General features: G+C 39.7%; 1 protein-coding gene across 3 annotated transcripts in view; it reads left to right on the forward strand.

Moving 5' to 3' along the window:
* LOC143021022 (neurotensin receptor type 1-like) overlaps positions 1-15,000 on the forward strand; it is a 361,946-nt gene that overhangs the window by 277,182 nt on the left and 69,764 nt on the right. For all 3 annotated transcript variants that reach the window (XR_012965965.1, XR_012965966.1, XM_076178192.1), the window contains one exon: positions 10,448-10,493. Coding sequence is in view for 1 of the 3 variants with exons in the window: in XM_076178192.1 (XP_076034307.1) it covers positions 10,448-10,493 (46 nt within the window). In the remaining 2 variants the exon portion in view is untranslated. The remainder of the gene's footprint in view (positions 1-10,447; positions 10,494-15,000) is intronic.

A 15,000-nucleotide genomic window follows, 5' to 3' on the forward strand; every position in this document is an offset into this window, starting at 1 on the left:
GTGCAATCAAACTCAGCAAACAAACTTAATTTCATAAAACTTCGTTCGAGACTGGCATTTGTTGAAAATCATGAACGAAACATTATATAGGAGTAGGTATAGGAATAAAAAAGTGATTTTTTTTTAAAGAAAAGGTGTCTCATTTTACAGGAGATATTTTTTAGTACTTCCTAGTCAATAATAACTAAATACATTACACAAACAATATTTCGTTCTTTAGTGCAATTTCAAATGACTGAATCTATCCCCAATGCGTCGTCTCCTGTAACCTACCCATAATGCCATATACTCTACAGTGACGTCATGACCTGTGTTCATTCTTTATGCATTGTTATTGTGCTTAATGATTGGTGACTATCAAGTGTCGCAGGCTATCTTATATCAAAGTTAGGAAGTAAGAAAATAAAGAAAGAACTACTGAGAATACATAATTGGGATGAAAAGAATAGGAGAAAAGAGGCGAAGAATATCAATATATTAATGACAGATAAATCTCAAAGAGAAAGGCAAAAGATGAAAACCAGGATAATCGTCCAGCAACAGTGATATTATTTACGTACAGAACATAAACGGTGAGCGAAAGGATTGAACTAGATTCTCTTACAATATTACTAAATTACTTTTTTATAGAACATATGCAGAACAAATAGCAAGATATATTGTTTTGGAAATTTTGATTAGATTTACCAAATAAATAAGATAAAAAAAAAAGCAAGAGGAATTATAAGTAAATAACAAAAATACATAAAAAGAATAGATATATCGAAAAGGAAACAAAACAGGACAAAGGATAAGTTAATTGGGAAGACAGGCCGTTGGAACGTCCGACGCTTTGACGAAATCCAGCCTTCCGTCATCGCTGATAGAATTATGTAATTGTTACATAAAACCACGTCTGCGTATTGGCAGACACAGTTTAACTTTCTGTTCTTTTGAACTTAATTTTTTTTTTCTGAATTCAGAGAAATAACACATAAACCATATATGGAACAACAATTTTCTTTTATTAGATCTATAATGGAACTTAATTTTAGTTTTATGATATGTTCACTATTGTTGCAGTTTAGTAACTGGATAAATAAGGGCGTAAAGCATAGATTTAATTGTAAAAACTCTTGTCATTTGATGAAACGGATTGATATGTTTTTACTGAAGCTTTCGTTTTTATATACAATGCGTAAACAGTTTAAAATAATGTATCTAACTACACGTGTAAAGAATAATTAGTTTTATCTGGCAGTTACAAATCAACATAAACAACCTTTATACTGAGAAACTTGGGCAGAAATGAAAAAATATCTGTATTACGTTGTAAAAATCATTGTTTACAAAGCTTGTTGTATCCAGGAGGTATATTGTGAACGTGTTACAGGTTTTTTGGCATAGGACTGTAACTAATTGCCGTTACTGGGCTAGTGACGGCCGGGAAGATTGACAGTCGGTTTTAGCTTCTGGGTTTATTGACGTCACTATGTATATACACTAACACACCCGGCCCAGACTAGGCCTAAAAGGAGACTGACCGCGACCTGACCCCGGCAACCCTTTAAGTACTCTCCTTGAGTACCGAAAAGTAGCCTACCTCTGGCTGGAGCAGGGTTGCCGGGCATAGGCCTGCAGTGTGTTTCTACGAGGATACAATAGGAGAACTAAAGACTTATTCTACACATACCTTGTTCGCCACAGGACCCCACTGGAAAATTATTGAATGTGTCACGTAAACTATCCTTGCTTTTTTGAGTGTCCAAAGACAGTATGGCAGAGCCAACATGCGCACAGGTAAATGTGGGACATCCTCTGGATAAGGATAGGCCGTATTCAGTGATTCCTTGGTTTATTGTAGAGAAATCAAATGAGTGGGCGTGTAGAGAACAAGGGCCTCCCTCTACAACGCACGTGTACCGACTAACTGAAGCACGCGCAGGTGCAGAGCATACAGACTCGCCATGGAGTGTAAACAGATGCATGGAGTAATGCGAATGGAAACACTGCGCGTACATATCTAAAGTAATGGAAATATATTATCCTACAGTAGACACTAATGATGTAACAACATGAAAACTTCTTCAGAGAAATATTCCGGTACAAATTGATAGCCCATGAATATGACGTCTATCTACATATCTTAGCTGTTGTCAGAGATATTCAGGGAATCAAGGGTTCTCTTAAAAGACGACAAAAAACTCTTAATATCGCCGGAGAAATTGTCTGTTTTGATACAGGACGCTTGGGATGATACACAACTCATATAGTCATCAGAACTAATACCATGAGATGGTGCAATAATCTGTGTTTTAGAAAGCAAATTAGTAGACGACGAATATTTTCGTTAAAAGGTCCCTCATGTAATACTTTTAAGACAATCTATTTAAACACTGTTTTCATGAAAATAAATGACTTTCCAAAAGAGAAAATGTAATGTTATAACTGGGTTTGGTGAATACTGTTTAAATATAAAACAAATGAATAAGAACAATTACTCTTCTGGCGGATATACGAATACGTACAATTCTGACTTCAGAATTCTCTCAGCATCGCACAAACAAATGTGAGTGGATTCCCCCTTGTCTCCACTCACCCTCTCCCTAAGTTCATCTATCTCCCCCCACCCTTCATATCACTCCTCTCCTCTCCTACTTCTCTCCCTCTCTCTCCCTCACTCACTCCCTCTTCCTCCTCATCTCACTTACCTTTCTCCCCTCTCCAACTCTCCCCCCTTCATATCACCCCTCTACCCTCCTACTTCTCTCCCTCCCTCTCTCTCACTCACTCTCTCTTCCTCCTCATCTCACTTCCCTTTCTCCCCTCTCCATCTCTCCCTCCTCCTTCCTCTCTATCTCCCTTCCTTACTCTCTCCTCCTTCCCTTCTCCCTTCCCCTTCTCCCTTCCCCCTCTCCCCTCTTCCTCTTCTCCCTCCCCCTGCCTCCCTATCTCCCTTTCTTACTCTCTCCTCCTTCCTTTCTCCCTTCCCCTTCTCTTCTCTTCCTCTTCTCCTTCTCCTTTCCCTTTTCTTCCTCCTTCCCTCTCTCCCTCTTCCTATTCACCTCCCTTCCCCTTCCCCGCCCCTTCATCTTCCTTCTCTCTCCTCCCCGCTCTCTTTCTCGTTCTCTCTCTTCATCTTCCTTCTCTTCTCTTCATCTTTATCTTCCCCCTCTTTCTTGCTTTCTACCTCCTCTTCCTCGTTCCTTCCTTTCACTCACTCACTCACTCACTCACTCACTTACTCACTCACTCACTCACTCACTCACTCACTCACTCACTCACTCACTCACTCACTCACTCACTCACTCACTCACTCTTCTTCCTCATTTCCCTTCCTCTTTCCTTCCCCCTTCATTTCCTCTGTTTCATTTTTCTTTTGTCCTCCTATCCTCAGCTTAATTTTCCCCTCATCCACTCTCCTCATTTCTCCCTCCTCCTCCTCCCCCACCCTCTCTCTTCTTTATCTCTCCTCTTTTTCTACTCCCCTCCCATTCCTTCCATTGCTCATTTTTTTCATTTCCTCTGTCCTACTCTCTTTCTTTTCCTCTTTTTTGCCTTTTCCATCTTTTACATCTTTTCTTTCTTCTTTCCTTCATCATTCTTTTCTCTTTTCATTCTCTTTTTCTTCTCTTTTCTTTCCTATTCTCTCTTTTCTCGCTCTTTTGTTCTTCTCTCCTCCTCCTTTCCCTTCTTCAACTTTCCTCTTTCTACTCTTTCTTCTCCTTGTTCTTTCCATCTATCTTCCTTTTCTCCTTATTCTCCATTTTCTTCTTTAATTCTTTTTTATTCCCTTCCTTTTCCTATTTACGTTTCACCTCTCTATTCTAATTCTACTCTCTTTCCTCTTCCTTCTCATTTACTCTTTATCTGCATTTCTCTTTCTATCCACACACCCCTCTTCTACCTCTCCTCTTTTTAATTTCTATTACATCCTTATTTCATAATTGCTCCTCTCTTTTTTATTCCCCCTTCCCTCTCTCATTCCCTCTTTTCTCCCTCTCTTTCTTCTCCCCTGCACTAAACCCAATGATATATATTTTGCTCTCTATCACACCCTCCCCCTTCCTTATCGCCTTCCTATCAATCTTCCTCCCTCATCCCCTCTCCCCTCTCCCCTTCCTCAAACATCACCATCCTCCTCACCCTCCTACTACCACTCTTTCCCTCCCTCCCCCTCCTCCTTCTCCACCTCCTCCTACTCCTCCTCCTCCTGCTGCTGCTGCTGCTCCTCCCCTTCTCCTCCTCCTCCTCCTCTTCCTCCTCCTCCTCCTTCTACTCCGACCCTCCTCCTTCTATCCCACTCCTGAGCTCGGAAGCTATTCCTGTACAACTTTCCTCTCAATTATTTTCCATTTCCACCCGCTCTCAAACGTCGTCCTCCTCTTTTTCATCTTCTTCCTCTTTTTTCATCCTCTTTATTCACTTTATTCTCCTCCTTCGCCCTCTCTTTTTCTTCTTCTTCCTTCATCTTATTCTCCTCATTCGTCCCTTCTTCTTCTTCCTCTTCATTCATTACCTAATTCTTTTCTATCTCCCCATCCTTTTCAGATCTCTCTACCTCTCTTTCTCTATCTTTTCAATCCTATTCTTACACCTCCTCCTCCTCCTGTTCCTCCTCCTCCTCCTCCTCCTCCTCCTCCTCCTCCTCCTACACCTTCTCGTCCTCCTCTTTCCCTCCTTCCTCCTCCTTATCATAATAACCATCATGATCATCACGTTCATCAATTCCCTTCCTCTTTTTCATTCTTTTCAACTTCTCGTTTCTCGTTCTCTTTGCTATCCCTCCGTCTTTCCTTTCCTCTTCTGTGTCTTCCTTAACTTCCTTCAACAGGATTTACTTTATATTAATATTTCTCCCCTTCCTCCGTTTTTTTTTTTTAATTTTCATTTCATTCATTTCCTCCTTTATCGATATCCTCCAATTCCATTTTCTTATCTTACTTTCCATAATTTCATCTTTTTTCGTGAACTCTGCATTTTTTTTTTGTCCATCTTCCGATTTTCTTCTCTCAATTTTTTTTTCTATAATTTTTTCTCATTTTCTCCTTCACTCTTGGTTTTCTCTATTTTCTTTATCCTAATTCTCCATTATTTCCTTATCTTTGTCCTTAATTAATTCACTACCTTCTTAGTTTTAAATTTCCTTCCATATGTATTTTCCTCTTTATCTTGAATTTTTACACTTAATACTTATACAGATATTAATATATATAATATATCAATATATTAATATATCAATATATCAATATCAATATCAAATTTTATATATAGATATTGATGTTTAATCTTGTTCTCCTTTATGGATATTAATATATATAATATATTAATATATTGATATATCAATATTTTTATATATTAATATTTCAATATCAATATCAAATTTTATATAAAGATATTGATGTTTAATCTTGTTCTCCTTTATGGATATTAATATATATATAATATATTAGTATATTGATATATCAATATTTGTATATATTAATATTTCAATATTATTATCAAATTCTATATATAGATATTGATGTTTAATCTTGTTCTCCTTTATGGATATTAATATATATAATATATTGGTATATTGATATATCAATATTTTTATATATTAATATTTCAATATCAATATCAAATTTTATATAAAGATATTGATGTTTAATCTTGTTCTCCTTTATTTTCTTTATATCCATCTCCCTCGTCTTTCCCTCCTTCTTTCAATATTTTCTTTTCCTTCCCTCCTCCTCTCATCGCTATCATCAACTCCTTTGTTCTTTTATTTAATTATCACCGTCTCGCTTCTTCCCTTCCTTCCTCCTCGTTTCTGCTCTTATTCTTTATCTTTATCTTGTGTATTTATCAATATTTCTTTTTACTGTACGTACGACATTGGGAGAAGGATAGGGTCGGCTATGCAGCTTATTGAACTTCTGCCTTTCCCTTCCCTTCCTCCCTCCATCATCACCAAAAAAAATTAGTAAATAATAATAATAATAATAATAATAATAATAATCAATATTTTCTTCTGGGTAAAGTATGGCTATTCTATTTACTTGAAGAGGGTCTGACTTAAAAAAAAAAAAAAAAATGGATTTCCTACTCCACCTTTTCCTCCTAATTCACTTTCTCATCCTCCTCCTCCTCTTCCCCACCTTTCCCCTCCTTCCGCTTCTCGACATCATTAGCCCACGTCATTATTGTAAGATCGTTTAGCATGAAACTGCTTCACAGAGATTTATTTTTTTGAGTTATTTGTTTATTGATGTCTTTGTTACCCACACAATCTTTTCATCGTATCATTGCCTCTTTACAGGGAACAGCTAAATTCAGCTTTAGGGCGGGAAGGCTTTTATTGTGTTTAACATCATACTTTTGTATTTCAGCCCCAATTAGATCATCCTTGTAAGGTTTGACAACGCATGCATCACCGGCAGCCATTCATAAAGTAAAAATATTAATAAAAGTACTCTGGTCTAGCATCACCGGCAGCCATTCATAAGTAAAAATATGAATAAAAGGATTCTGATCTAGCGTCATCGTCTACGTTATTGCCGGGGTGTTGCAAATGATGTACGAACACATGAATCTAAGCCTGGGGTGAACCTTCGGCTGGCTGTACGTGTGGGCGCTTAGAACATACTTCCCTTTTCCCAGCTCTTCGCAGTCGCCTGAACTTTTTTTTTTTCATGATCGACTACCTTTCCTATCGAAAGAGATCAGGAAGATTAGAATAGATATAGTAGATCTCTCTGAGGTCAGGAGATCGAGTACTGATGAGATTAGTAGGGAAGGTTACACCTATTACTGGTCGAGCCTAAGTGATGGGCCCATCTCAGTGGAAAATTGTAGGTACATCTAGCTGACTACAGCACGCTATTATAAAAGTTAATCCTGTTAGTGACAGAATGATCCTAACGAGTTTGAAGACCTTGGGCCTCATCTCCTTGATTGCAGTATATGATTCAATGCAAACGAACAAAACTTCTCTTTGTGACCTTGTTTGGTGAGGTCAAAGGGCTTCAAAGATGAACTCCTCTTTGTGACCTTGTTTGGTGAGGTCAAAGGGCTTCAAATATTTACTTCTGCGTTACGCCTCACAATTTTATTATCTTGATACATCCTATCCCTGTTCCCATCCCGACACTCCATCCTCAACCCTCTACCCCAATCTATTGTTGAAAGGATGAAAACAATCCACATCAATTTCTCCCGGTTCCCCCACGTCCCTATGGATCTCTCCCTCCTCCCTCTCTCTCTTTCCTCACCTCTCCTCTCCAACACCCACGCGTTTACTCTCTTTTCACTCTCTTTTCTTCCCATCTCCCTTTCTCTCTACTCCATCTTCCTTCCTCTCTTCTCGTCCTCTCTTTTCCCTCTCTCATCACCTTTTCCGTTGTCTCTCTCCTTCTCTACTTTTCTTCTCTCTTCTTCCCCATTTTCCTGTCTCCTTCTTTCGTCTTTTTTCTCCTCATCTTGTCCCTTCTTTTCCCTCCTATCTATTCTTCCCTCTCTTCCATATTCCTTACCCCATACCTTTCTTTCTCCCTCTCCTTCCCTTTTCTCTTTTTTCCTTCCTTTCCTTAGTTTTCTCTTACTCCCTATCTTTATCTCTCATTTACCCACTCTCTCTCTATCTCTTATTTACCCTTCCACTCTTTCTGTCCTTTCCCTCTTCTGTTCCTCTCTCCCTTTCCTCCTCTACCCACTCTTCAGCCGAATTCCACCCTCTCTCCTCTCTCCTTTACCCCTCTACACTCCATCTCCTCTCCCCTTTTCCCTCTTTTTTTTTAATTTTCTTTCGTTCTAAAGTAATCAATTTGTCCCTTTCCCTTGAGGGTGTGGGTCGACGATCTCCTTACAGCTAATGTCACTGTCTTTGACCACGTTTTTCTTTGGTTTAATTTGTCACCCTTTCCCCTGGTGTGACGCCCCCTCAGGTCTGAGCTGACGTGGTGGACCTCTGACAGAAGCTCTCCCAAGAGAACGATCGGTTTCCTCCCTAACACCGGTGTCATTACTCACTGGCGCCAAAGGTTCTCCCACAACGGCTATGGCGTCAACAGAAACAGCAACATCAGCAACAGAAGCTGCAATAACAAATATAGAAACAACGACAGCAATATCAACAACAGCAAAAACAGCAAATACAAAAAGAACAGCAACAACAGTAAGAACTGCACCAGCATTGAAAACAACAGTGACAACAACAACTACGACAACGATAGTCAGGACAACAACAATCTCATCAATAACAACAGCCCCAACAACAACAACAACAACAATATCATCATCAAGTCACAACAATAGCAACGACAGCCACAATAAAAACACCAACAACAACTTCGGTTTCAGAAATATCTTCTACATACGAAAAAAAAGCCTAAATTGCACAATTCAATCAGCAGGCAGGCAATTCCCATCTGCTTGCAAGTCTTGAGCTGTAGCATCAAGCTAGAAAATGCTGACTGCAGAATTAGCTACTGTATAGTGACACTTTGTTTAACGTAAAAATCTCCAACAATAATTAAGTTGAAACAACAGAATGATAAAAGACTTCAACATGTGACAGGTTACAAACCCACTGGGAGTTGACCCTAAGTCATTTACTTTGGTGGTCTAATTTATTACATAATTTCTGTGTAGTATGATGCAATTTTATTCATTTGTATAGGTTAACATTCCAAAACAGAAAAGAACAATTGTGGACAACCAAACCTAACCCATGATAGAGTAAACAATGGAACTATAGCATTTTTTTTTCCTTAACACGACGAGCAACAGGTTGCGCCCGACCCCGCAACGTGGGGGCTCGGCCCTTCGGGTGAGCTCGCTTTGCTAGCAGCCAATCAGTCGTCTCCGTTACCGTGACGCCACTACTTTTGGCCAATAAGTCGTCTCCGTTGTCGGGGACGTTACCACTCTCGGCCAATCAGTCGTCTTCGTTGCCGTGATGTCACTATTTTCAGCCAATCAGGGGCTGGAGGGTACGTTTCCCCTTGAGGGATTTCCGGTTTCCGGTCCGATTTAGATCGATATCAACAGGAATTATTTTATTAGTGTATAGATATTTTCATCAAACGATAACTACGGTATTACTATCAGGCCGCTATATCAAAACAGATACTCAACAGTGAAAGATCCATTTGCATAATGAATCATATGTCAGATTCGGGGATCCTCATCCTAAGCTGATTCACTGCAAGATCACCGTCCTATTCCCTGGGGAGTGCAAAAATCTCTGCGCATCTCCACGGTGGCTCAATTAGAATTAGTGAGGTTGTATGGATGATGCTTACGTTCGAGCGCATTAGGTTGTATTTGTAAAGAGGATCTGAAAACAGTGCAATCACCCTAATATTACTGATCTGGTGCCAGCGCTGGAGTGCTACACTGGTATGCTGCACCTTTGACGTCCGCCATTGCAGAGGGAGTTTAAATGTCAGGCAAGTTGGATCTGCACATTACCTTATCATTTCCAGGGGATCAAATTCAGCATTCTAGCAAGGGCCCCACCCTCTGCCTATCAACACCAGTATTCTTCAGCTATCTGTTCTGGAATTTGCGGAAACAAATATATGTAAAATAAGTTAAAAGGGTGCATATTGCTTGGAGAGCACCGTGGTTGAGTGATCAGATTTGGTCACCTTACTGCCAACAGGTGACGGCAGTATGGGCATATGGTCTAAAATCCTCGAGATCTGAAAGAAAGCCACTTCGCAGGACAAGTAACGGCTAAATGGCCGAAAAGGTAATCCTAATCAACCGAGTCGTGAGTTCAATTTACAATAACATTATCTAGAGAATTAGTTGAAAACGTTAGAGCTCCCACATCACAGTCAGCTCCCAGGTTTATTTGGCCGCACCCGTACATCTGATATATATCCAATAGAAGCTCTTCTGATGTTTCTGACTAAGATGAGATGTCATCTCTGACTGATGCCATTCCCTGAGCCATGCTAGCAACGGCTCATGCCATCTCTGAGTCATGCAATCTTCTACCCATGACATCTACGTCTCGTGCCATCTTCGACTCATGCCATTTCTATGCCATATCTGACGGATAACATCTTTAAATGATGCCATCTCCGATTAATGCAATCATTGATGTTATCAGCAATGAATGGCAGCTTTGATTGATTCTGTTGTTGACTGCTGCTGCCACTGACTTACGCTTTCACTGTCAGATACCATCTTTGACTTATATAATCTCTAATGTGATCTCTCCGATTTATGCTATCATTGACCAACACTATTACTGACTGATCGTATTGCTGATTGATACCATTGCTGATTGATGGTATGATTAATGATACCACTGACTTATGCTACGTCCGACTGATTCCATCACTGATGTCATTTTCGATTGATGTCATCTCTGACACTACATCTAACTGACGCTGTCTCTGATTTATACTGTCTTTGACTGATCCCACCTTTGCTATGTTTCTAACTATTGCTATTTTTTTCTTTGCCACAGAACACGCTGGAGAGCTGCTACGGGACCAAGTATGGCTCAAACGGAGGTAGGTGGCACACTTATGTCATTTCCTCCTCATCATCCCGGTTTCAGCCTGAGACTACAACTCTTGAGCTTACAGAGAATACCTGCTTGTCCCAGGGAACCTCCGAGCTCCACAGCGAGTCCCCAGTATCAGATTCCATGAGGGAGGGTTTCTTGAAGAGAAACCAAGCTGAGGCTGAGGCACCAACTCTTGAAGAACCATTTAGTAGTGTACGTGGTTCGAGGTCTTCAAAAAATAACCAAAGGCCACCGGCGACTAAGTCTCAGGGTCCAGCGGTAGCAGCCTATCGTGCTCTTCAAGGGAGAACCGAGCCCAAGGGAATCATGTCTTGCCTGAAAAACTATCATCATCGGCACCTTAACCAACAAAGACAGCAGAGGAATCACCAGATCTCCGGCAGTAATAAGAACAGGAGCCCAATCCTTGCCAAGGACACCAGCAAACCAAAAGGAATAGCCCGGGTCAAGTCTTCTCAGATGACCAGACGACTTCACACCAAACCTCCACACATCACCGCAACTTCGCGAGGGGGACATCACTCCAAAGCATCCATAAACAACGCCAATAGTCTGTTTTCTCGTCTTCGACACCAGAAAGGAAGCAAAAATCTCGGCAGTCACCAAGGTCTGGATTCCCCAGAAGTCACAGGAGCAGTTCCATCGACTTCTTCCGAATTTTCGAAAGGAAGGCCAAGAAAATTCAGTAAAAGTGGAAGCATATGGAGTGACTCTTCCATCAGCAACTGTTCCATGCAACTCACTGAGGAGGAATATACGAGAAAGGAACTCTCGGAAATCATGGGGGAACTTAATAAAGGTGCTAGGGAAACAGGGGATGGTTAATCCAAAAGATCTTATTCAGTTGTGGATCCCTCAAAACCCATAGATTTCTTGAGTACAAAATCTATGGAACCAGTTAAGGCTTGAGAGTTGCAGCATGGAAGGAAAGGTATTAGGTGAAGCAATTTCATTCGGTTGAGGGAACTCCAATCCCATACCGCAACGAAAGCTAAGTTTTGCCTTCCTTATCCCGCAGTCATCGTTCAAAATCTTTCTCTAGTTTATAAATACTTCATCCAACAGAGAATTTCTAGGAAACTGTGGAACAGCTGGATATACGACCTACAAAGCCAGTCATTACTTGAGGATAGAAAGCAGTAGTTAATGTCAGTCAGCTTTAATGAACTGAAGGCCTGCGTTCGGGATATGCATGTAGCATTAACCTCTCAACGCTGTAATGTATATTATATGTTTTGTTATGATTACTAACTATTTCATCCAGCAGAAGGGTTGGCATAGTCCAGTATAGGAGATTTAGCGGCCAGGTACTACGTGGAGGGATGAAATTTTGTTGTGTTGGTCAGTTTTTGTCATCAGGAAACTCTCCAACTTGGAATGTTTTCGAAGAACTGGGAAATGGGTGTTAACTCACCAAGTGATTTGAGTCATCTAAGAACCCATTCTATTTCTTCTTGGGGATGGAGTAAGTTCATCTTAGCTTAACTCCCTTACATCCAGGAATATATTTCATATATATTACTTTGCCTAACACTACACAATTTTATTTAGGTCCAGGGTTGGTTCCCGACTGAGGAAACCAACAATGGCACACAGTCGTTTACCCTAGAACCAAAACGGGTTGAGTTGCCAATGAGTGGAATGTTGCCATCTTAATGGCCCCTATTTTACCCCCAAAGTAATTTGATATCGACGGTTTGACTTTTGCGCTGAGAATATTGCCATTTATCATATACAAAAATAACCAATGTTCAGTTCTTATGATATATGAAAATAGATTCAGCAATTTGAATTTGCTTGATCTAACGAACGAGGTACCATTATATATTTCCTTGAAAGAAAACGGAAATGTAGGAAGCTCAAAATTGTCTATAAACCCTCAGCCTGGATGTTTACACAAGGAAACCCGATTTATCTGAGCTTTCTATCTTCGCTTGTTAGCGTCTAGAATTAAACCATTTAAACAAATGTAGGCCAATAATGAAGAAATGGGCTAGAGCGTTTCAGAGCAGGTAACCCAACCATTCTTTTTCTGCCTAACATTTGTGTGAATGATTTAATTCTTGACGCAGCTTGGCATCGATAGCTTTACTTTCTTTAGGTACCCAGTTTGGAGCTGGCAATTGTGCAAACAAACTTATACATATTAGTCATAAAATCATTGGTCTTTGTACTGACTCCTGTCCAGTGAGGTTTGCGGCTTGAAAGAACAAGTATGTTGGCTGACCTAGAGACTTTTGACTGCAGTTGTTGGCAGTCCTGTTTTCATTGTTCAAAGTGTTGTTACCCTTTCGACTGAAAATGGCTAAGGTGTCATCGGCTCCTCGTCAGAGATGAGTACTTATCACAATTCTATGGTGCATATTGTATAGTATTTGATGATCTGATATAAATGGTCAACTCACTCACTCACCATCCCACTCCCCCAAAGTGGAAAGTGAGAAACTCTTTCTGGGACAAGCCGTGTCAGTTGCGGCAAGTCACTATTTTTCTCATGCCGATGTTTGGGTTGCCTCCCCACTTGGCCAGGGCTATCGGGAACCAACGTAAAAAATCACCCATTGGGTACATGGAATCGAGCATATGACCACTTGCTCATGAGTTCGACACGGTATCCACTGGTTTACCGCACAGCCCGTAAACGGCAACCCCTCTTATAAATCTATTCTGATTGTTAATAGTAGGAGGCCTGTTGAATATCCTGTGAATATCTTATTTCTCAATTCAATTCTTTTGTCTTTATTCGATGTTCTCTTGGCTATGCGAAAAAAATAATTATTTGCATTTGAGATCATGTTGACATCTTTCTTGATATTTTTCCATAATATGAAGATGGAGTCCCCCCCCCCCCCCCTTTTTTTTTTTTTTTTTTTTTTTTTTTTTTTTTTTTTTTAGGTGGGACAGATTCATCATTATGCCTTTTGCCACATTTCGGAAGTCCAATGGAAACTACGTACGAGACGCATAGACTCGAAGATGTGAATACTAATGAATATATCTTCTCGAGAGGAACAGTTATAGTAATTTTCCATTTGGTATCCATGAATGACAGAAAGCAAAAGTCCTACTAATGTTTTAGCACTAATTTCCCTCTTATCCATATAGATGTATCGATATTTAGCAAATGTTTTATTCTGGTCCCGGCTATAAGATAAAAATTTGTGTTCTATATAGACCAAGCTCATTGTGTCATTTGATGGACAATAGACATTTTTGTTTTAATCTCCCTTTATCTGAGGAGAACTCTCACCAAGGTGGGGAGACATTGCAGAAATTACTGACAGAATATTCCATTAGTGTTTTCCCCCTCACCAATTGGCCCTTATGACCTTCAGGCACAACATAGTTGTTACAAGTATGGAAAAGTCAAAGTATTCCTTTGTGCCTGTTTACAGATATTGTCTTTTTGAAAACTGGAAGATGACACGCCTTATCCGTCGGCCAGCGTATTGGAATATTTGGCAAATGGGCGATGCCCATCAATACAATGAGGCCAAAGAATCTTGTATCTTGTAAATTGTCCCAGACAGTCACGTTGGTCCATTTTAACTTGTAATGGACGTTTGTGATGAAGGATCTGATGTGTATAACGGTTTAGAAATAGTTTGGTGAGAAAAAGGGTTGTATGAATCTAAAAGATGTCTGTAAGAATGCCACTTGACTAGGAGTTTCTGCGAATACGTGAAGACTCCTCCTCTTGTCTCAAAATTCTGGCGTGACATGCCTTCCGGGAAAAATGGCTAAGTTGTCCAAAGCATATGGGGGAAAATGTCCATATTGGGCTTGAAAAGGGATATTAACCAATCACGAGCCCTGGAATATTCCCAGTCTTTATCGTTTTAGGATAAAAAAGATACTTGAAGAGAAAAGCAGCCAAAGTTTAAGTTGCATTATTTATCGCGTTAATGGAGATCAATACCATTATCGCAAATGTTGTTCTTAAGAAATCGTTGGTATGTTTTTAGATGAGACTGAGGAATAGTGAATAGTGAAACTTGTATGTAAGAAATTATAAAGAAAGGAAGGAAGGACAATAAGAAGGCTGGGGCGGACAGAGAAAAAAAATCAGGGACCACGACAATTTTGAGAAAGCCTACACGTACTCTCATATATTGATAGTAACGTTATCATGCGCTCAAACTATATGTAGATGGATGGTAATTTTATTTTTACAGAACTATGTTGATAATGACGGCAGCTACATTATCGTCAATGTTGGATTTGTCGTATTTCAAATTATTAATATAAAAAAATTATGACTAAACTATATCTACACCCACTAAAGTTACTCAAATTGTCTTGCATTAGTAGCGTAAATAATTACAAATACAATTGAAGAGGTAATGCATTATATCAAGGGTAATCTTAAACGAGAAAGCAATATATGCATTATCGTCACAAATATTTGATAGCTCCTTACTGGAAAGTATTTTTCCTGAAGAAGCGTGATTACCTAACAACAGAGTTTATCACTCAAAGAAATTCACTAC

The sequence above is a fragment of the Oratosquilla oratoria genome, chromosome 3 (assembly GCF_046742065.1).
Source record: "Oratosquilla oratoria isolate Oo_2021 chromosome 3, ASM4674206v1, whole genome shotgun sequence".
NCBI classification, from domain to species: domain Eukaryota; kingdom Metazoa; phylum Arthropoda; class Malacostraca; order Stomatopoda; family Squillidae; genus Oratosquilla; species Oratosquilla oratoria.